General features: G+C 36.2%; 2 protein-coding genes across 7 annotated transcripts; one reads left to right on the forward strand and one right to left on the reverse strand.

The window, feature by feature from the left end:
* Positions 1–601: 601 nt before the first annotated feature.
* Positions 602–8,507, reverse strand: LOC149730550 (bifunctional peptidase and (3S)-lysyl hydroxylase JMJD7-like). 3 transcript variants are annotated; one of them, XM_089884669.1, is made up of 11 exons: positions 8,486–8,507; positions 6,813–6,957; positions 6,064–6,217; positions 5,656–5,839; positions 5,146–5,265; positions 4,382–4,541; positions 3,619–3,826; positions 3,237–3,357; positions 2,238–2,398; positions 1,752–1,860; positions 602–1,364 (listed from the first exon to the last, which is right to left on the reverse strand). In XM_089884669.1, the coding sequence occupies exons 2-11, from the start codon at positions 6,937–6,939 to the stop codon at positions 1,203–1,205; spliced, it is 1,506 nt and encodes a 501-aa protein (XP_089740795.1). In that variant the 5' UTR covers positions 6,940–6,957; positions 8,486–8,507; the 3' UTR covers positions 602–1,202. The 3 variants fall into 3 exon arrangements, with proteins under 3 accessions (XP_089740795.1, XP_089740794.1, XP_089740796.1); XM_089884668.1 differs by lacking the exon at positions 8,486–8,507 and having other exon boundaries at positions 6,813–7,162; XM_089884670.1 differs by lacking the exons at positions 2,238–2,398; positions 3,237–3,357; positions 8,486–8,507 and having other exon boundaries at positions 6,813–7,182.
* A 1,784-nt stretch (positions 8,508–10,291) lies between these two features.
* Positions 10,292–23,148, forward strand: LOC149730551 (uncharacterized). 4 transcript variants are annotated; one of them, XM_089884641.1, is made up of 24 exons: positions 10,292–10,557; positions 10,848–10,968; positions 11,507–11,699; positions 11,990–12,297; positions 12,703–12,880; positions 13,225–13,490; positions 13,719–13,914; positions 14,034–14,101; positions 14,403–14,621; positions 14,877–15,027; positions 15,385–15,508; positions 15,827–16,032; positions 16,396–16,621; positions 16,791–16,975; positions 17,189–17,306; positions 17,538–17,777; positions 18,734–18,898; positions 19,145–19,218; positions 19,625–19,779; positions 19,967–20,156; positions 20,541–20,649; positions 20,812–20,951; positions 21,240–21,417; positions 21,700–23,148. In XM_089884641.1, exons 1-24 carry the CDS (start codon positions 10,383–10,385, stop codon positions 21,987–21,989), a joined length of 4,275 nt encoding a protein of 1,424 aa, XP_089740767.1. In that variant the 5' UTR covers positions 10,292–10,382; the 3' UTR covers positions 21,990–23,148. The 4 variants fall into 4 exon arrangements, with proteins under 4 accessions (XP_089740767.1, XP_089740764.1, XP_089740766.1 ...); XM_089884638.1 differs by having other exon boundaries at positions 10,296–10,557; positions 13,713–13,914; positions 20,541–20,655; XM_089884640.1 differs by having other exon boundaries at positions 10,296–10,557; positions 20,541–20,655.
* The last annotated feature ends 373 nt before the right edge of the window (positions 23,149–23,521 follow it).

Raw genomic sequence — 23,521 nt, forward strand, 5'->3', positions numbered from 1 at the left:
TTATGTGTATTGTGAAACATATAGGCACTTTTATTTTTAAGATTTGGTAACTTGTTTTAAGACGCTGTTAAAACATAGCAGGTAATCTACGAATAGTAGGTCACACTCACAGTAAGTGTACAGTGCAAGATATAAGCATAATATTTTACTAGGTGCAATTAAACACTTGTTTAATTCTTTAACCATTTTTTACTTAAATCGAATATTATCACCATTTAACTTATGGGTTGTAGGTTTTTCAGCCACGCTTTTATTTCAATCAAGTAGTTTTTTTTAACTTTTTTTTATACCAATCAGATAAATCTCACCATGTATTAGAAATTAAATATTTAGAATTCATTCATCCTCACGTGAGAGGACAACAACAGTTGTACAACACAAGCGTCCTGTTTCATACACCGTGCCTGCTTACAAGTTAATACATACTTTGGTTGGTACTCGATTGTTTCTCTGTATGGCTGACAATTTGAACAACCTATTAGTGACCATTGGGTTGGAGATATTAGCGTTAGGTATCTTGCCCAAGGACATACAATGTGTCTTGAATTTTTATAGGAATATCTTAAAAGTAAGCATAAAAAACAAAACCACCATGCAAGGATAATCTTCTCAAATTTAATCTCTTTGACAGCAAAGGACAGTGAAATAAACGCAGATATTTCCAAAGTGCTTCTAACATAGGTGGGTGGTTTAACACATGGTGAATGAAGTTTTTACAATGATGAACGAATAAAAATGTAAATGACTACATAGCATGCCAGGGGTATGCCGTCATTTTGTTTACAATAGTTTTGATAATGAAATAATTGCGCTATAATTTGCCTCATGCAGGCAATTAGTTAAAGTGTTAAACAATTAACCAAATCTGTATAAAAATATTAGGATTTCTTAATGGGGTCTGGAAATGCTGGTTTTGCAAAGTGGTTTTTAACATTTCTTCACCAGTGCATGGGAGCGCCTTACATATGAAAGATATTGTCATAAAGTGCCATATTCTGCAGAATGTGTGAATGGCATGTTTTGTATCGCTATCATAGATGTAAATGGAAGGTAAATGCAAATGTAAATAGGTGAATGAAATCTTATGTTGCTCTGAACATAGTTTGAATGAATGAATGAAATTTGGCAAATTTTGAAAAAAAGCGAATGAATTAAAAACGAGAACATGCTAAATTAACATATCATCAATCTCTCCTTTGAGTTTAAAGTTCATCTTTTATTCTCAGACGTTCGAACCATAATCTTTCATTCTGTGGATCATGATGTCTAGAAGTTGAGAATTTCAAGAGAGCATCTTTGGCATTGCTTTCCACCATTTGTGGAGTTATAAGGGAGAGACCGCTCGGGTTCAGTTTTGATAGAATCTGGAGGAAACAAATAAAGTAAGTAAACCATATACTAAGTCTGCTAAGTGGAGATATATAGTAGGTAAGAGTAATATCCAGTAATTCTTGTTTATTCCTGTTAATCCTCCAAGAAAACAAAGAAAATTTACAGAATTATAACCGTATCCTCACGACTCTAAAAAATGTTGTTGATTGTTTAAAACAGAATCAGGAAATATGGGATATTCTGTGCCAGCGGTATCTATTTTACCCCACAGTACTTTATACTTATCGAATATGAGACTGATGATGTTAGTTTTTGGCGAAAAATACATATTTGGTACACCATTAGTTAACTTATATTTTTGAGGTTAGGTTCTTAAATACAAGGTGCCCTACTATGTTATTGAACAAAATCCAATTTACCTCTAAAGCAACTTTGTTTGTTCCACCAAGATGGGACGTGTATAAAGACACAAAACTCTTGGGTTCAAATCCGGATGCTTTCTGATCAAGCAGGGTGCTCCATACATCTCTATATGGGGGAACAATTATATATTTAATGTTCTGAAGGGGTGATTAGTTTCGTGGCCTGACAGGCTTGGTGAAATATACAGTAAAACAATTGCCGGATTTCACCTTTATAAAACACCTGGCAGCAACAACATGTACCTTCTTAGAACATTATTAGTTAAACTTAATATTTTTTGTGCGAACAGATTTTTAGAATATTTTTGTTTTTGTAATCAGCCAAATAGAATTCAGCATGTTGCATTGACTGTGACAACCAGGTCCTTTTAAAAGATAAATATCAACATTGTTGTAGCATCATAATACCCCCTCCCAGTTTAAGAACCCCTGTATTCAAATCTGCAATCAAACATTACTCTGCAACATGCTAAACATACTAACTTCACTTTCTCAACATCAAGGTAGCTGTATTCGTAAGTCTCTGTGTTTGAAACATCTTCTGGGTCCAAAATGCGAATCAAACGTTTCATTTCTTCGTTGGACAACGATTTGACCCTTGACCCCCTGACCTTATCGGTCCCATTAAGCATGGCTAAGCGAAACTGTGCAATTGGGTTTGTGGGTTAAAATATTTATTTATTTTTATTTAAACTTAGTCTTTATTGTGTGAACCTACAACCTTTCACATTGTAAGAGCTGGGGTTTAGGCCAGAGCTGGTCCATTACCCCAACATTGTATTTGCACATTCTATTCTATATGGCGTGGTCCTACAGTGAGGCATGCCATGGGACCTGGAATTTAGACCAGAGTTGGTCCATTACCCTGACATTGTATATGCACATTCTACTTTATATGGCGTGGTCCTACAGTGAGGCATGCCATGGACCTGGGATTTAGGCCAAAGTTGGTCCATTTCCCTGACATTGTATATGCACATTCTATTCTATATGGCGTGGTCCTACAGTGAGGCATGCCATGGGACCTGGGGTTTAGGCCAGAGTTGGCCCATTACCCCAACATTGTATATGCGCATTCTATTCTATATGGCGTGGTCCTACAGTGAGGCATGCCATGGACCTGGGATTTAGGCCAGAGTTGGTCTATTACCCCAACATTGTATATGCGCATTCTATTCTATATGGCGTGGTCCTACAGTGAGGCATGCCATGGACCTGGGGTTTAGGCCAGAGTTGGTCTATTACCCCAACATTGTATATGCGCATTCTATTCTATATGGCGTGGTCCTACAGTGAGGCATGCCATGGGACCTGGGATTTAGGTCAGAGTTGGTCCATTACCCCAACATTGTATATGCGCATTCTATTCTATATGGATGAGGTTCTACAGTGAGGCACATCATGTAAACTGGAATTTAGACTGTTGGTCTATTAAAGTTGGCACATTACCCCAACATTGTATGTGCACATTGCCACTGTTACCTCAGTGCGTGCTCTGTCATGATTATAATTTGTTCCTTTCCTTTCTCGTCCGATCATTGTCTTACAAAACTCATCAATGTCTATGACATCATTATCGTCAACAAAGGTTAGGAGAACGGCCCTGTGATGTCATAATAGGGGATTGTTTACTCATAATGGGGCACTGTTATGTCATAAACTAGTCCAACAGGGAGAAAAGGTCTACTGACTCCATGGGAGCATGCATGCTTTTAACCCATAGGTTATAGGTTCAAGGCTTGACGCTGCTACCATTGTGGATGTAGGTGTACTGGGGCAAGACACTTAACAAAAAAATTGGTCAATATTGGGTTGTCTAAATTGTCAGCCATGCCGGAAATCAATCACCCACAAAGTTACTTACTTCATAACATGGATGTCCATGCTGCCTTGTGGTATCGTATCATTTTTGCCACTAAACCTCCATAAAACATCGACCTCGGACATCGGGGTGAAATCAAACTGTTTGTTGCAATCGCTCCAGTCAAGGGGAATCGCTTTCAAACTCCTGCTGAACCAGATGGACACAGCTGTGTTGTATTCACCATTCACTCGAACCTGGTGCCAGTAACCTGGGGGCGGAGGGAGTTAATGCTTAATTTGGGGGGGGGTATTGCATTGGAGTTATAAAGGAAAATATTGAACAAATAACTTAAGCGTAAGTCAATGTTAAACTGGGCTTAACCTAATATTGGTTGAAGAAAAAAACTTTTTTGAATAAATTGCATGATGATAAAATGATAAAAGTAAACATTGAGAAAATAACTTTGAAGAAATTTATGTCTAAACTTTAATGTTTAAAGGGACTTGATGTGTTCATTGTAGAATGGTGTTTGTTGTTCAGTGGTAACACATTGTTAAATTACTATTAATATGAATTAAAGCTTAAATTTGGGTGGTAATTGCATAGGGGGGTTATAAAGGTGGATAATAATCAAAACTTGTGTTTGTTTCTTGCTGTGGTAGGAAAATTAGAAATGCTTGCATGAAAATAAAAGGCGAGATATACAGTCAATAGAGTATGGTTTAATATATAGGTGGCAACAATGGATAAGTATCTGCTTATCCACACATTTTAGTAGCTCTACTGCGAGCATGAGTTACACATCCCTAACTCACATCGTTACCTCCAGGCATGTAGATGCAATCCCCTCCATTCAAAGTCACTTTTCCATATTTAATCTTCGCAACATCCGGATGTTGTTTGAGGTCCACTGCATCAACGTTGACTTCCGAGAATCCTCCAAACTCACTGTTTGAGCTATGGTGTTGGTACACGTAGTCTTGCTGAAGGGGGTTGAGGGGATTGTTAATAACTTATTTATCGTCGCAAAATGATCCCAACTAAATTATATAGTGTCAACTTATATATTCTGGGACAACGACAGTCTTTATAACACGGGTGTTATGTTTCATACACCACATGCCAGCTTACAAGTTACTACCTATGTAACTTATTTATCCTCGCATGGCAGGGCAAAGACAGTCGTTATAACACGGGTGTTATGTTTCATACAACTCATGCCCACTTACAAGTTACTACCTATGTAACTTATTTATCCTCGCATGGCAGGGCAAAGACAGTTGGTATAACGCGGGTGTTCTGTTTCATACAACTCATGCCCACTTACAAGTTAACATGTATGTAACTTTGTGGGTGATTGTTTTTCTATGTGGCTGATAATTTGGACAACCCATTGGTGACCACTGAGTTGGAGCAATTGCTGTTAAGTGTCTTGCGCAAAGCCTAAGGTTCACATGTTCTCACAGCAAAGCAGGCTCGAGGTTTAGATCAAAGTTGGCATATTGCCCCTTCAATTACAAGGAAACATAGCCATAAAAGAGTGAAATTAACCCACAATTACAAACAATCATCTTTAATAATCCTCACGTATTTATTATCTACAGTGATCCAATCTTTGGTGCCGTTAAAAACACAATGAATGTTTGCGAATGGATCTCTGTGTAGAAGAGTCTTTCCTCCGGCTGCAGTTATGAAGAGATGGACCTCCTGTGAGGGTGGGTGGTTATGTTAAAGTTTAATAAATATATCAATATAATTTGTTTATCCTTGTGTGGTGGGGCAAAGAAAGTCGTTATAACATGGATGTTCTGTTTTATACACCTCATGCCTGCTTACCAGTTACCATGTATGTAATTTATTTATCCTTACATGGCAGGGCAACAACAGTAGTCATATTACGTTGCTTATATTAAGTGACCAATGGTTGCCACTCCAATGCCCACAGTCGAGTTGCCAAAGCTATTGCAGTGTGTGGATAAGCAGACATGACTTTTGGTTGGTTTGGTCATTTATATCCTCGTAGGTGGGAACTTGAGTGACTTATCCATGGTTGCCACTGACATGCCCACCATTGGTAAATATTATTACAACCCTAACCTGTACTCCTTTGGCAAAATGTCCACATCTTAAACAAGGTGGAATGGCCACATCTTTCTCCATGGGTTCTGGTATCTGTGATATAACATAACCATCTATTGTGTTATAGTTTTGAATGAAATGTTTCATCGTGTCACGTCCAACCCCGATCTCAGTTGCCGGCATCGTACTATCGCCTTCAAACCTTGAAACATAGAAATAGTAAATAAGTTTATTCTATGTGTTTGATGTCCAATAGCACGCAATGAGATTTAGTCCAAGCGTTACTAATCTCAGCAAACTTAAACCAACTAGAATTAGGTTTAGATAGTACCACATGGGGAGTTGTGTCACTACTTTCCCTATTTATGTGGTAAAATAAGCTATGTTGATCACTAACCCTATAACCACAACAACAGCCCCACCCACCTTGCTTCCAGCCTCACCACCATGTCCCCGTATGTGCTTTCTAAATACTGTGGTGTCCATAGTTCCGCGGCTTTTGAATGAAAAGCCGCTCCACGGAAAACAACTGGTTGTCGCGGCTTCACATAGTTGTTATAGAAGTCACGTGGTTGGGGAACTGGGGGTTTAAAGGTTAATGTAGTTCGATGTGCAATGTTAGCTAAGGTTTGGCAACTTAACCCAAGATTCTGGTTTCTTGGTAGTTTTAATGCAAACATATATTGGCCCCACCCTAAGACAGTTGGTTAGCGCGCCTGCCTCTAACCCAGAGGTAATGGGTTCAAGGCTCGTGGCTGCAACCATTGTGGGTGTATGTGTCTTTGGAAGAGACACTTAACGACAATTGCTCCAACCCAGTGGTCAATAATAGGTTGTCCAAATTATCAGCCATACATGAAAAAATAATAATTACCCACAAAGTAGCATACTTGGTAACTCGTAAGCTGGCACGAGGTGTATGAAACAAAACACCCGTGTTGTAACGAGTGTCATTTTCCAGCCACGTGAGGATTAACCCAGTTACAATCATTCTTAATATGGAATACACAATTGTCTGACATCACAAAAAACGATTCTAGTTTTAAACCGAACGGAATAAAAATGAAGACAACAATTCCATGAATAAACATGATTATTTGTGAGCACATTATGTAACAATACAATAGACAAAGCACAAATAAAATACAAAGCATATAAAACCTTAGTACTCTTACCAACACTTATTTCCGGTATAACTTCACTTGGATCAGCATGAGAGCCAAGAATCTCTAAATGGCCACGTAGTTTACAATTACTTGTAGTTACAAGACATAACACCGCAATAACCACCAAACACCCCATGTCTGTACGTGGCAATCTCTTAGAAAGAAATTGTAATTATTTGTAAATTCAATTTCGTATAAAACTAAAACATTTTTGTATTTTTATTCAACCTAAAATCGGATTCTAAAGCTATGTTCTAAACAATACCGTTCTGAAACTTAATCAAAACTAGCACATGTACCACAGTTAAATTCAACCAAAAGTCATGTCTGCTTATCCACACACTGTAATAGCTTTAACAACTCGACTGTGGGCATGGGAGTGGCAACCATGGATAAGTCACTCAAGTTCCCACCTATGAGGATATAAATGACCAAACCAACCAAAATTCATGTCTGCTTATCCACACACTGTAATAGCTTTAACAACTCGACTGTGGGCATGGGAGTGGCAACCATGAATAAGTCACTCAAGTTCCCACCCACAAGGATATAAATGACCAAACCAACCAAAAGTCATGTCTGCTTATCCACACACTGCAATAGCTTTAACAACTCGACTGTGGGCATGGGAGTGGCAACCATGAATAGGTCACTCAAGTTCCCACCCACAAGGATATAAATGACCAAACCAACCAAAAGTCATGTCTGCTTATCCACACACTGTAATAGCTTTAACAACTCGACTGTGGGCATGGGAGTGGCAACCATAAATAAACTATAATACAAAACAGTTCTGCTTTTTATTTCCTAGAATCGCGTACACTTTAACTCTCAGTCTAACTATACTTAAAAGTAACTTAAGTTCCCACTCGATCCAGATGCTTTCATGTAACGTGAGATAAACAGGAAGCTATCGGGACTTCCCTCTTCCTATGTAGCAGCTTAAGCCTATACACATTGAAGCCAGCTATACATGCAAGTAATACAGCATGAAATACATAAACTCTCAAACAGGTATTTACACACTTTTTATTAAGTCTAACTAGAAAATAATAAAAAGAAATAGTTGTTGTTGTCTGCTAGGTGTAGCGACCATGCTTCTTTCTTCCAATTAAATGTAATTATATTTCACCCGAAGCATGTTTTAATGACTGTCGAAATATGTTTTTCATTTTAACTATTCCTTATTCTTCACTACCATAATCACAACTACAAAAACACTTCTTATATACCTTTAATATATGTCTGGTATTTCACTATGTTGTTTTATGCAAAAGTTTTATAATGGGCCAATTAGTTACTTGAACTTATAGTTTAGATAGTAAAGCAACAATCTCACAATCTCATCCATACACTGGGGTCTTATACCTTTTTTCTTTCTTCTACTAAACGTTACTAATTATCTTCGCTTGTAGAATAACCAACTTGACCCCACTAAGCTATTTACAATATGGATTCCTGCTCAAGTCTAAAGTACAAGAGCAGTTCCTCCTATAATCTCTCGTCCAGATGATAAAATATTATACCTAATATTTCTAACTGTAATAAATTCTAGCGCTCTCAAAGTTATACAATCTTTGTGTAATGAAAAACAGTCAGGATCCCGTGCTATGAAATGTGTAACAGGCAAAAATCAAGTTAAACAAATATATAATATAAGAGAGAGATATTTTAACTATTACCTTCTTAAACTAAACTTGCAATACTAGAGCAGTATCTTATAATCTATTGCCCAGATAGTAAAGCCAGACTATGCAAACAAAGTCTGGTATTTTAAATGTTGGAGCAAATAAGTAAACATTGATTTTAAAACCACTTCCTCTCCCTAAGATTGAACAGATATCATATATTCTTGAAATCTCCTGTAAAGATATGGTGACAGAAATGCACTGTTATGTTTTATGAACCTTTTTAGTTTAGTTGGTAATCTGCTTTAATTACTTATTTGCAACCCACTGTGATTTGTTCTTACAGGGTTAAACAGCCTTTTTTTTTTATTGTTTTCAAAGAGATAAACTAAAAATTGGATTATCATTTAAAAATTGGATTATCATTTAACTTGTAATATCCTATAAACCTGGCAAAATCCACTTCTGGTACAATATTGAAATATGAGCCCATGCAAATTAGCATCCAAACCAAATGTGTGTCAAATATCTGTATGATAAAAATATATATTTGCAGACCTATTGGAGGTGAAAACTGTCAATTTTGATTCTTTTACGACTTCAAAATGGAAATTGATCAGACAATGTAAAACTTATCCTTGCCTTTTATACATGCTATAATGTTATAAACCCATTTATTTGTAACATTAATTTATTTATTCTAGTGTTTTAGCTAGGAATAAAGTCATATCCTAACAATGTCTTGCAGAATAACAGACAAAACAATGTTGCAAAAAATTTACAGGTTTTTACGGAATAATCATTTTATGCAGTGTGTTCTTTATTTTCTTACACTTTTTATTACAATGTTTGTGTTTGTCTTTTGTTTGATAATTTATAAGTTTCTCGAATCATACGATGTAAGTGTCTTGTTTCATGTGCACCACAAATGCTGTTAAAAGTGTAAATAAATGTAGGAATGTAAAATGAATGAATATAACTTACTTTATCCTCTCGCACCACAGTCGTTATCACACGGGTTTAACACCTCGTGTCAACTTACGAGTTACCATGTATGTTACTTTGTGGGTAATTATTAAGGGGGGATTTTTTTTATATTTTTATATATGGCTGATAATTTGGACAACCCATTAGTGACCACTGGGTTGGAACAATTGCCATTAAGTGTCTTCCCCAAGGACACATACGCCCACAATGGTAGCGGCGACGAGCCTTGAACCCATTACCTCTGGGTTTCAGGCAGGCGCGCTAACCACTATGCCACGGCGCCGGTCGAAAATCAATTAATAACAATTATGTTCTGTATCACTTGGAAGCCGTATATGTAACTTAGATGGTCGTACTGTATGTTTTAAATAGACAGTAAAATTAAGTTCTAACAGACAACAAAACGTTTTAAATCTGTAAGTATTGCGAATAATGTAACAGCCGTTTACGTGACGTCACTCCCATATTTGGGCAAAGTAAGTGACGTAATCGGGTATTCCCCTACAGCAAGAGACGAATCGCGAACCGAGAACAGAGTTCCAGTTCCTCTTTTCATTATTATGTTAGGAACTATAAACATAAGAACGCGGTATGTGTATAGTACATAAAAGACCAAGTATTTGATTCAGGTGTATGTAAGCGTACGTACGTTGATTTGTTAGTAACGGACACCCTAGTAACGAGTAATTCGCGACAGTGGTTAAGATGTTTTAATCTTTAGTTCGCTGAATAATGTGTATTACCTTTATTTTGATAATGTTAGTTTTAATGTCAGTTTTAATTCAGCATTTGATAAAACATGTGTCTTAATTTCTAGTTATATTTTATGCCAACTTTTCTTTAATTTAGACAATAAAGTATTAATTTAATGTCTTGTTTTGTTAACTGTTCTTTTCATTTAGTGCAACTAAAGTGACAAAATAAAGTGAATTCTTTTCTTACTGAATAAATCTGTAATGTTATAATGGCGTCTGCAAATGCAAAAACTTTCCCAACTGTTATTGTAACGGGACTGCCAGTGAATGACCATGTTGAAAAGTCGTTAAGGAATTGTATTGACCAAACAATTGGCCCAACTAATGTTGTAAAGATCGAACAGCTAGGGGGAAGTTATGTGGTTGCTGTTACTGATAATAAATGTAAGTTGTGATGTTTTATACAGTGATACTAGTAGTTTGAACTCGACTGTGGGCATGGGAGTGGCAACCATGGATAAGTCACTCTAGTTCCCACCCATGAGGATATAAATGACCAAACCAACCAAAAGTCATGTCTGCTTATCCACACGCTGTAATAGCTTCAGCAACTCGACTGTGGGCATGGGAGTGGCAACAATGGATAAGCCACTCAAGTTTCCACCCACGAGGATATAAATGACCAAACCGCATGTTCTAATTTTATAACAAATTAAATATTATTCATATTTTAGATTGCTATGCTTTGCGAGGGGCAGATCTTGTTGTGTCTTACCGTGGCAAGAAATATGTACCGAATGTCAAACCCGGACAAAGAATGAGAAATCCCTCACTTAATGACCAAGATGTGTCAGAGTAAGTTTTATGTTAGAAGCAATTGACGTATTTCTTCATTGTGGACAAATGTGTGTTTAGGCAATACACTTAACAGCCACTGTTTAAGCCCAGTTGCCCCTTATTGGTTGTATAGATTATCATCCACAAAATAACGATCACCCACAAAGTTACATACATAGTAGCTTGTAAGAGAAAGAGAGCATAAGATTATGAATGTAACTTTATCCTCGCGTGGCCGAAAAACAGCAGTCGTTATAACAAGGGTGTTCATACACCTCGTGCCAGCTTACAAGTTACCATGTTACTTTGTGGGTGATTATTATTTTTTTCTGGATTTTCATTTTTTGTTATGTGTGGCTGATAATCTGGACAACCTATTAGTGACCAATGGGTTGGAGCAATTGTCGTTAAGTGTCTTCCCCAAGGACACATACGCCCACAATGATAGCAACGACGAGCCTTGAACCCATTACCTCTGGGTTAGAGACAGGCGCGCTAAACAACTGTGCTACGGTGCCGGACAATTTTAACATTCCATTGTCTTGTGTTCACACAGGTTCAAACAAAGAACAAGATACAGCAGTGGAGGGAATAAGTTTGCATTTGACTCAATACCCACAGCAGTTTTGATATATGTCCATAAGTCTAAAGTACATATTGCTCAAATGAAACGAGCTTTACAAGAATATGGAGATGCAAATGTTATTAAAGAAGGGAAAGTTGTTAAAGTGGAAGTTACTTGTCATCAGGTGGAAATTTTATCTATTGAAGGAATGTAATTTACTTTATCCTCACAGGTGTTATGTTTCATACACCTCATGTCTGCTTTGGAGTTTTCTTGTTTGTAACTTTGTGGGCGATTGTTTTTATTGTATTACTGGCAATTTAAACATTAGTGACAAGAACCATTATCTGCTTAATGTCCTGAAGGCACATACAGCTATCAGTATCGAGCATTGAACCCAGTACCTTTCGGTAACAATGCAAGCAACCAACCACTGAGCCACGTTAACGACTAAATCTTGAATTTAAATTACAGCCATGTTCATATAATGAAGTAGAGGAAGCAGTGGACGAGTTCTTTGACCAATTTTCGGATGAAAATGAGAAATTTCCCATAAATGACTTAAAACAGGCATTGCAAAAGCAGCCTCAAATATTTGAAGCGAGTCCAAGTGACAAATCCAGTCATCTCAAATATTTTGTTGATACTGGATATGTGAGGATTACTGGGTTGTCCGGTGCTGTTCAGCATAGAATGAAACAGATTAAGAAAGCAATGAAAGGAAGGGAAGCTGAGATACGTTCATCAACACAAAGTCCTTCATCAACAAAACAACAGCATGGGTGAGTAATTGTATTGCAAGAATATATCTCGCTTGTGGATCTCATGTGGCAGGCAGTCGTTATAACACGGGTGTTCTGTTTCATACACCCCATGCCCACTTTCATGTTACCACGTATGTAACTTATTTATCCTCGCATGGCGGGCAACAACAGTCGTTATAACATGAGTGTTCTGTTTTATACACCTCGTGCTCACTAACGAGTAATCACATATGTAACTTTGCGAGTATGATAACTGCCAAATTGTCCGCCATACATCAAAACAATATTAAAGAAATCAATCATTCACTTAGTCACATTCTGGTAACTTGTAAGCTCATTCAAACCAAGAAATATAAGTATAATATATAATGTTACTTAAGATGGCAATAGGCTATTCAGTTCATATTCTGTTTTACATTTCAGACTTCTCGAGTTTAAATACGACCAAGAGAAATCCATCATTCAGTTTGTAAGGAAAGAAAAGCGTTTTCTGAATGATTTAAACTTGCTTATGAATCAAAATATGGCAACTGTTGAATCAATCAAGGATGACAAAGCTGTTTACTTTCTTGTGCGATCCAAAGGCAACCCAACAAAACAGGTACAATCGGTATAAATGTAACTCATTTATTCTCGCATAGGGCAGCAGGACAGCGGTAACAAACCACCAATTATAACATTGGTGTTCTATTTCACACACCTCATGTCTGCTTAGGATTTACCCCGTAAGTAACTTTGAGGGTGATTGTTTTTGCATGGCCAACAATTTTGACAACACAGAAGGACCAGCGGGTTAGAACAATTGTCGCTAATTGTCTTGCTGAAAGATTGATGCGCCCACTGTAGCAGCGCCTAGCCCTGAACCCAGTATCCTCTGGTTCGAAGTGTTATGACTGTTGCCTTCACAAGTGTTATAAACTAACACTATACATATATCCTATACAGCAAAGAAAGGATGGAAAATTTGAAGGAAATCTACGCCAAATTCTGGACAAATTTTTCTCTAATTTCCTCACAGTAAAAAAAGTTTTTGATGTTGAGATTTTAAAACAACAAAAAAAATTAAATCGACCGTTTTTCGATCAAAAAACCCCAGGACTTTTTGTTCAAGTTTATGAAGATACTGGAACAGTTATCGCAACTGGACTAAAACAAGTTGTTATGGATTTCATTCAAGGGTTAAATGCTGTTATGCCTGCCAATTCGCAAAGGTATGCGATTAGAATATTCTTATTTACTAGTTTTTGTTCAGTGTTTTCAAAACTCTTTCCTCAATGTTCCCTTTTATTCCAATGCCCCCTACTTTTTTCACCTATGTTTTTCTACTTTTTTATACCAGTGTTGCCCCACTGTTTGCTACCGGTGACTCAAAATGTATTTACACCAGTGTTCCCCATGTATTTTCTTGTTCAAAAAGAGTAAAAAATCATTAGTTTCAGTGTTGTCCAACCCCAAAGTGTTCCCGAACATAACAGTTCGTTTGACTTTAACGTGAAAGACAAGCAAGTTCTTAGGTTTGTGGGGTATTCTTCAAAATATAAAGAAGAACTGGAGAGCTTAAGTGATGATGGTTACAAAGTGAAAGTCGTTATTAAGGAATCAAAGATCACCATTAAAGTTACACCACTTGAAGAGGTAAGCTACATCATATTCGTACACATTATGCTCACTTATGCATAAAACCGTCAGACACACATGTTGTATTCATATACCTCATGCTTACTGTCAGTCTATAACAAATCTATACATTACAGGAGGCAGAAAACCAGGCAAATGTAGAACTTACGGAGTTCTTTAGCCATTTCTCATCCAAAGTTGTCAAGTAAGGCAAAGTCAAAATTACTAAGATTGTTGGGTGAATTTTCTTTTGTATGGCTGACAATTTGGACAACCCATTAGTGAGCAGTGGGTTGTAGCAATTGCCGTTATGTGTCTTGCCACATACTTGTTGCTACCAACACTGACGCCTACAAGGGTAACAGCATTGAGCTTCGAACCCGTATTCCTTGGTCAAAAGGCAAGCATTCTAACCATTGTGGTATTACACCATGTTTAGCAAACAATTAATTTTTTTTACTATTTGATTTGACCATATACACAGACATCATCTTAATGTTCTTTAGACTTGAAAAAGACAAAGTAAAATCTATTAAAGCTCGACTTCCGGCCATCCTTCAATACGAGAGAGGCGGTGACGTTTATATGCAGGAGCGTGAAAATAATAACAAGATAGATATCACATTATCTGGAATTAAGGAAGAAGTGGAGATGAAAGTTAAACAAATAAATAAAGCTGCAGATTTTGAAACGAAGACAGAAAGATTCCCACATTTTGTTTACAGGTAAGCTTCTACATGTGTGACCTATTGCGAGTAATCTGCCAATTTTATATATTTTAACTTTTGACAATTTGCGAATAAACCTTTTATTTTATCTTCAGTTTAACTTTTTGGTATTTTCAGCTAAAACATTTGAATATTAAAACAAATACCAGTTGTTATATTTGTGTTAAAAGTTTTGTATTGCATGTACATCATTGACTTTTAATGTGTTATACAAGGGAACATTATGAGCATTGCATGTTTTACCACCTGCAGAGCGATCATAGCATGCGGTTTATATGAAGATGTTCAACGTTTGTGTGGAGATGTTGAAATAAGCCTACAAGATCCAATATCTTCACTTGAGTATTGTGGGCCTTCCCATAAAGTTGAAGAAGCGACATGTCACTTGAAGAGAATGGTGCAGGTAAGAGTGGGGTGTAATCTAATATAAACACCTGTGAAAAGTGATGCAACCAATTCAAGGTTATTGTTTTGTTGACACTTTGTAAAACTGGCTGTCAAAAATACTGAAGTGTCAGTCAAATACAACTTAACTTATATGAACACCTGTGAAAAGTGTACAACCAATTCAAGGTTATTATCTTGTTGGCACTTTGTAAAACTTCTTTTCGAAAATACTTAAGTGTCGGTACAATATAATTTATTGCAACCAATTCAAAGTCATTATTTTGCTGGCCATTGTAAAACTAGTTGTCAAACATACTGAAGCAAAATTGTTCATGTTTTAACTCATGTTTTTTTACAAATCCACAATCTTTAGAACCTCCATGAAGAAACACCCGAGTTTTCCACAGAAATCAAATCATTCCTTGCTGGTGTTCTTCAACTGGAAGATTCAAATCTTGAAGAAAACTTGTTACAATTATTACAAAGTGATCTTAAAGGTTTGACTTCTACATTAACTAACAAATGTAATAAAACTCCTCTGGAAAATGCAGTCCACAATCTGATGCAACTCCCTGTGTTAGTACACAGATGATTGCTTAGAATGCTTTATTTTTTATATTATGTCTAGCTGCAGCTGCAACAGTTTATATGAAAAGTTCGATTGGTTATATACAGCACTATGGAACAATAGTTAATAGTAAGCATGTCTGACACCAGCCCGGAGGTTATAGGTTTGAGGCGTGACTTCTTGCAAACAACCATTAACAGAAATTGCTCCAACTCAGTGGTGACTGAGGAATATATATTCTCCACAGCCACATTTTCTCTTCCCGATGGCGAGCTTCACATTATTGCCAAGTCACAATCTATCTTCAATCAGTATTGTGATGTCATTAAGGACAAGATAGTGACTTGCGAGTTAGTGGATCAAAATTTGGAGAAGTTGCAACAAATGAAAGAAATTCAACACTTTGGAAAATTGAGAATTAACGGAAAGTTACTGTTGGTCATCTTTAAAAAGGTTCGTTTGTGTTTGGTGTATAAGAAGACAACCATGTTATAACTTGACAGTGAGCATGAGGTGTATGAATACACCATGTGTGTCTGGTGTATAAGAAGACACCCATGTTATAACTTGACAGTGAGCATGAGGTGTATGAATACACCATGTGTGTCTGGTGTATAAGAAGACACCCATGTTATAACTTGACAGTGAGCATGAGGTGTATGAATACTCCATGTGTGTCTGGTGTATAAGAAGACACCCATGTTATAACTTGACAGTGAGCATTAGGTGAATGAAAACACCATGGTCCATGTGTAATGTACTACACTTTTACAATGTGGCTTGTAGGAATCTATTACAGCTATATTGCTTTAACAGGAATATGTGCAAATTACCGGCGAAAAATCTTTGGTTTTGGCATGGAAGAGCAAAATTGAGTCTGATCTTGCCCAACTGCAGCAATGTTCACACGAAATCATGCTCACAAAACATGCACGTGATTTTGTAATGAATGTTTGGGATAGTTCCATGAAAAGCAAAGTTGTGATTCAAGAAATAAGAGATCAGATTCAAGTGAAAGGGATGGTTGATGATGTCACATTGGGTGGGTAGTTTGTATTGTTTAGTTTTTTATATCGTAGTAGGTGGGAACTTAAGTGACTTATCCATGGTTGCCACTCCCATGCCCACAGTCAAGTTGCTGAAGCTATTGCAGTGTGTGGATAAGCAGAAATGACTTTTGTTTAAAAGCAAATTGACTTTTTTTTTAACAGTGGTCAAGCGAATGAAATTATTAGAAAAACAAATTAAAATAAAAACCAAAGTTTATAAAAAGCACGGTTGTGTTCATTACTTCCAAAGTCCCAATGCAAAGACAATGCTGAAATCGGTTGGGGCAAAAGCTAAAGTTGGAATATCTTGGATCAAATGTTCGGCCACAGTTCAAGTTCAACCACAAGTAGGCATTGTTGAGCCTTTAATTTTATTTTTATGAATTATTTTGTAAATTTCATCGTAATTGGTGCAATAATTATTTGGTTGTTAGTTTTATGATTTTGTTTTGAGTGATATGTTTTAAGTAAGTTTAAGGCTATCTGAAATAGTGTATGTCAAGACAAGACACACGATAACCTGTTTTTATAACTAAACTTTGTCTCATTAACATTTATAGGTTAGTTCCATTCAAAAGTTTGGCGGTATTGAGGTTGCTGCAATGTCTGGTGACATCACAAAGCATGTTTGTGACATGGTAGTGAATAGTGCTCCAACTAACTACGAGTTAAATAAAGGTAATTTCAATAATCTGAACATGATGTAACGTATTTAGTTTATTTCTTTGAATATAGTAGTAAAGATTAAATTATTTTAAGCAACAAAGAGAAAGGAATTAGCAACAAAGTGATTGTCGTTCACGCTAGAAGTAAAATCTAGTTTAGGAAAATTGGACAAGACGCTTCACTATAAAACTAAAAACTAAATAATCTATGAAACAGAAGTGTAACAAATACTTCCAACTATAGGAGAATTATCCAGGGCAATAATAGCAGCAGGGGGACAACAGGTTGCCCAGGAATGCCTTAACCCGATAGTTTCGTCCAAGAACTACCGAGTGACATCTGGTGGTCAACTACCATGCAAATACATCTGTCACTTGGTGGTGCCATCTCACCAACCAGATCTTGAACTTGCAGTTTTCAAAATTTTGAGAAGAGGGCATAAGCTTGGAGTGTCTTCAGTTGCTTTTCCAAGCCTTGGCACTGGTTGGTTTGACAGTGAGCATGAGGTGTATGAATGCACCATGTGTGTCTGGTGTATAAGAAAACACCCATGTTATAACTTGACAGTGAGCATGAGGTGTATGAATACACCATGTGTGTCTGGTGTATAAGAAGACACCCATGTTATAACTTGACAGTGAGCATGAGGTGTATGAATACACCATGTGTGTCTGGTGTATAAGAAGACACCCATGTTATAACTCGACAGTGAGCATGAGGTGTATGAATACACCATGTGTGTCTGGTGTATAAGAAAACACCCATGTTATAACTTGACGGTGAGCATAAAATGTATGAATACACCATGTGTGTCTGGTGTATAAGAAGACACCCATGTTATAACTTGACAGTGAGCATGAGGTGTATGAATACACCATGTGTGTCTGGTGTATAAGAAGACACCCATGTTATAGCTTGACAGTGAGCATGAGGTGTATGAATACACCATGTGTGTCTGGTGTATAAGAAGACACCCATGTTATAACTCGACAGTGAGCATGAGGTGTATGAATACACCATGTGTGTCTGGTGTATAAGAAAACACCCATGTTATAACTTGACAGTGAGCATGAGGTGTATGAAGACACCATGTGTGTCTGGTGTATAAGAAGACACCCATGTTATAGCTTGACAGTGAGCATGAGGTGTATGAATACACCATATGTGTCTGGTGTATAAGAAGACACCCATGTTATAACTCGACAGTGAGCATGAGGTGTATGAATACACCATGTGTGTCTGGTGTATAAGAAGACACCCATGTTGTAACTCGACAGTTAGCATGAGTTGTATGAATACACCATGTGTGTCTGGTGTATAAGAAGACACCCATGTTGTAACTCGACAGTTAGCATGAGTTGTATGAATACACCATGTGTGTCTGGTGTATAAGAAGACACCCATGTAATAACTCGACAGTGAGCATGAGTTATAAACAGGTGGAAGAGGGTTACCACCAGACATGGTAGTGACAAGCATAGTTGAAGGAATCCTTAAGTTCTCAACAAACTATCCATCTACAAGTATTGGAAAAGTTGGCTTGGTTCATTTCAACCAAAATGAAGTTCCGCTAAGTTTGTCAATCATCGAGTCAAAAGTCTCAAGTATGTTTCTTGTATTTTAGGCGCGTTTTTAAAAGTAGAAACTGAGTTTTTGTTTGACTAAAATTGCATTATATTATAACACATTGTATTCACTTGAGTTACCGCTCATTTTTGCTGACAATTTAGACAACTCGTTATTGACCACTGGGTCTGTGAAATTACGAATAAGTGTCTTAATAATTTTGTATTAGATTTTATTGCAGTTGTTCTTAGTCTGTCCATTAAGTCTTCAACATTACTTTACAGACAATCCTGTTGCGGAAATTGTAGAGTTTATTGAAGTCAAGATTACTGGGGAAACTAATGAAAATATTCGCGTGGTGAGTTTGTGGCAAATACCTCATATCCTACTAAGGACTATTAACGTTGTTTAAATTAAATGCTGCGTTGCTGGAGGATACCAGGTTCAAACCTCGAAGCTGCCACTATTGTGGATTTAAGTTTTCTTGGGCAAGACACAAGCAGCAATTGCTTCAACCCAGCAGTTAATAATGTGTTGTATGAGTAGTTAGCAATACAAAAAACAATCACTCACAAAGTTACATACGTGGTAACTGGTAGCGGGCGTGAGGTGAATGAAACAGATCACCCTTGTTACGACTGTCATTGCCACTCCATGCAAGCATGAATAAGTTATATTTATTCAGGCTGCCATGTATACCACGCACAAAGTTTTAAGCAAAACTCATGTTTTATTCAATCTTACAATACCATTATTACTTGCAGGGTGAAGCAAGGTTGGATAAGCTGCTTGAAGGCAAAATAACAACAGAACAATTACATCAAAATGATCTCAACCAATTGTCACATCTTGAATTGAATGAAATCAATTCTTTTGCTGAAAAGATACCAGATGTTAAAATTACTGTTCAAGTTGCCAAGTTTGTGCTTTAAGTAGATTAGTGCAACTTTATTTAAACTAATTATTGCTGTGAATCAAATAAACACATCATGTGTGTCTTGGTCTATACAACACTCATGTTTTAATTTGAGAGTGGTGTGTAAGAGTTAGTGTTTTACCTCCTTATTCAATTTATTCAATTCCCTAAACTATTTTTATTTTAACAGACAAACCATTGACATTGAAGGCACGAGTGAAAAAGTCAAAGATGTGAAGATGGAAGTTGTAGGTTACTTGAAATCATTGGAGACTGCCACCATATCGTACAAACTATTCCAATGGCAATATTGTGACAATACTGGAAAGTGGAATAATTATCCAAAGATGGCGTCGTATAAGATTGAACAAGGAGCTCAGGTTAGTTGGTCATAACATTGTGAGACTTAAAATGTATTTAAGCCATAATTGAGTATTGAGATTGTAAATAAATTGTGAATGAAAGTAAGAAATTTATTTCGCCTCTTCGGCCACGATAACGAAGAACAAGAGAATTGACAAAAGCGAAAAGATGGGTAGAACCAGTAAAACAACAGTTGTTAAAGCACGCTGATTGTGAAATAAGAAAGAAATAATGCTTTAGATAAAATGCATGACCGTTACACCCTACAGACGATACAATGTAATATAACATTAACAACCTCTTACAAATTTCAAGCTAAGTGAATGTAATGCAGTTTTAAAGCAAGTGTAAAAATGTAAGTTAAACTGGGCGTTGTTAACCAAATATTTTATCACTGAAAGGGGTCAGTGTTGAGCGTTCCAACCAAAGCTGGCACACATTTCGTCAATAAACAAAACAAAATGTTTCAAATGAATTCAACAGTTGGAAAGATAAGAAAAATGTCAACAGGTTTGTGTAAGTTTTATTTTACATTTTACCATAAGGCTGAAAACTATTACGTCGTATATATGATTCACTAATGTTTGCGTTAAATCAGAAAATCCTTGTTTAATGAAAACTTGGTAAAAAGGTATGCTAGAGAAAAATATAAATAAACTTATCCAATTCCAGACCACAAGGATTTTCCAGAACACTGGGCTCCAATGGGAGGGGAAAGTTTGTTGAAAGCAAAACTTAATGATGAAAGTGACGAATATAAAAGAATATGCAAGTTGTTCCATGCAAGTAGTAATGGTGGGATGATTGTGCAGGTAAGCTTCATGTAACATGAACATCCAGGGCGCTACAAGTTATTGGTGACCTCTGGTTTGAAGCAATTACTTTAAGTGGCTTGCCCAAGGACACACATGTCCACAGCTGGGGCAGTATTGCACCTGGAATCTTTCAGTTACTATGCAATCACCTAACTACTGAGCAATGACCCCAGATATATAAATAGGCTACATGTATATAAATAAGTGAATGAAATACATGGGTGAAAATGCTGTATCAATTTTTTGATAAAAACTTTATTAAAATGTATGTTTTAACATCCTTAGATTGACAGAATACAAAAACCCGTTCTTTACCGCCAATATGCAGCCATGCGTGAAGAGGTACGGAGTCATGTGACTGCTGACCACCTAGTGGAAAGAGAGTTGTTCCACGGGACGACATTAGATGTTTACGAGCAAATATTGAACACAGGTTTCAATAGAAGTTACGCTGGAAAGAATGGTAAGACTTTGTATGGTCTGCTTTTCCGCGCATTGTAGAAATTTTTATGGGAAAAACAGTTGTAGAAATGAAGACGTTACAAACAATTTCTAAAATCTTGTAAAGTTGTCAATAATGGGTTGTCTGAATTCTAAATTGTCTACCATAATGTAAAATCACACACAATGTGTTAACTTTCAAGCAGGAAGAGGTGTCTGAAATAGAACATTTGTGGTGTTGTGTCATTGCCCCGCTACGGGAGAATAAAAAGATACCAATAAATTATACTGTATTTGATTTCAGGCACAATGCTTGGAAATGGCGTTTACTTTTCCACCACCTCAAGTTACTCTGATAGATATGCAAAGCAAACCCCACTGACTGGGCGAAAAAGTTTAACAAAAATAATGTTCGTTGCGTCTGTGTTGACTGGAGAATATACCAAAGGTAATCGTGACCTTAAAGAGCCACCAAATAAACCTGGTACAAGTCACACATATGATAGCGTTGTTGATAATGTTGCCAACCCAACTATGTTTGCTGTGTTCAAAGATGCAAGTGTCTACCCTTCCTATCTTATTAGTTATTTATAAGAAACAAAAATATATACACCGTAGTAGCAACTGGAAGCAGTATTATGTGTTGACATATTTAAGATGAAGTAATATTCGATATGTAATATTTCTTGCATGCTACAAAAGAGTTTAACTCTTAAAAAAATATGGTTAAAAACAAAAAAACAAGACAAAAAAGAACAAATTTTAATCTGATGTAGCAGTAGGTGAAAATGATTTATTTTTGTATGTAGTAATTCTGTAGCATAGCTCTCACTATTTCTTTTGAATTTTCATATGAAATAAAAATTTAAAAAGTTTTATACAACTTTATTTTTTAATTGTTTTTCTTATTTAAGTTCAATTTACAAGTTCAATTATTTTCTTTTTTTAGCTTATATTATTTTCTTCCTTACTCTTGTCCATATAGACCGAATTCAGTTTCAAATAACATATTTACAATATGTATGTCTGTGATTTAAAACCTTCATGCATTTGACTTTTTATTTTTAGATGCTAACTATATCTAGCAATATTTTGTATGTAGCTTAATTGTTAACATTTGTGTTGTATACTTGTGTAGCTGTTGCAATGAAAATTAGAAATCCAATTATGACATTTTATTGTTTTGCTGACATATTAACTGACGCAATTATATTAACTGACGCTTTAAAACCGAGATTACAGAACAATATTCATTAAAAATAGAATAGTTTGTGTGTAACTGTGATTGCAAGTTGCAACTATATGTCTTGTTTTAATTTAGGCATTTTGATAAACGGAAAATTAAAAAAGGCCGTTGAAAGTTCAAAAAGTGAATTATGTAAATTTTAAAAATATTGTATTTTGTAAATTAACTGTTAATTTGTAATGTTTATAAGTTGAACATACATTCGAATTATTCCTTTATAAAGGCACTGGTTTGATATTGTGATATTATTCTTCAATGTTGCTTTTAATTCATAAATACTTTATGTATTTACAGTTTCTACTGCTTTTATTATGCTATACAACATGTTTATAACTATGGGTACTTTTAAATACATATCTATTGCAGCAGCTTAGATTTAAAATCACTTACTGTATTGCCTTTGGTCAACATGCTGTAATTGTTACAATAGTTTGTAGGTATTGATAATATGTATCATGTATATAATACAAATGCAAATAAACTTACAAAGTAATTGTAAATCCAAAGGATATTGTCATTTAGTCTCTTGTATAAAAATCAGAGTTTTCTATATAAATATTTATATATTTCAATATGTAAAACAACTGGCGTCAATACTTAAATAGTATACCACCAGGAGGGTACTTTCAGGGTGTTTAACATGGGACGGCTATGTAGGACAACCGCTAGGCGCTGGGAATGTAACCAGACGGTAGTCGGTTCGAGTCTCAATACTGTCGTGGATGTGCTGGGCGGCAAGTAGCTGAATCATATGTAATGTAGCCATACATAAGTTACTGCATACGTTATTACTGGTGTGCGAGCCCAAGGTGCAAGGGTTGCCATAGGAGAATAAATGAATATCAACCATTGATTAAAACTCACTTACACATCATGCTTG

Source organism: Ciona robusta, chromosome 9 (assembly GCF_009617815.1).
Source record: "Ciona robusta chromosome 9, ASM961781v2".
NCBI classification, from domain to species: Eukaryota; Metazoa; Chordata; class Ascidiacea; order Phlebobranchia; family Cionidae; genus Ciona; species Ciona robusta.

What these genes read in the sequence shown, in the direction of transcription:
- LOC149730551 (XM_089884638.1), top strand. Translation starts at nt 10,383, where the DNA reads ATGGCGTCTGCAAATGCAAAAACTTTCCCAACTGTTATTGTAACGGGA. An exon ending in TGTTGGTCATCTTTAAAAAG is followed by an intron (nt 16,033 to 16,395) that starts GTTCGTTTGTGT and finishes TTGCTTTAACAG; the next exon opens with GAATATGTGCAAATTACCGG. An exon ending in TTTTCCAAGCCTTGGCACTG is followed by an intron (nt 17,778 to 18,733) that starts GTTGGTTTGACA and finishes AGTTATAAACAG; the next exon opens with GTGGAAGAGGGTTACCACCA.
- LOC149730550 (XM_089884669.1), bottom strand. Translation starts at nt 6,939, where the DNA reads ATGGGGTGTTTGGTGGTTATTGCGGTGTTATGTCTTGTAACTACAAGT. An exon ending in GTGGTGAGGCTGGAAGCAAG is followed by an intron (nt 5,840 to 6,063) that starts GTGGGTGGGGCT and finishes CTATGTTTCAAG; the next exon opens with GTTTGAAGGCGATAGTACGA. An exon ending in TCACTGTAGATAATAAATAC is followed by an intron (nt 4,542 to 5,145) that starts GTGAGGATTATT and finishes AACCCCCTTCAG; the next exon opens with CAAGACTACGTGTACCAACA.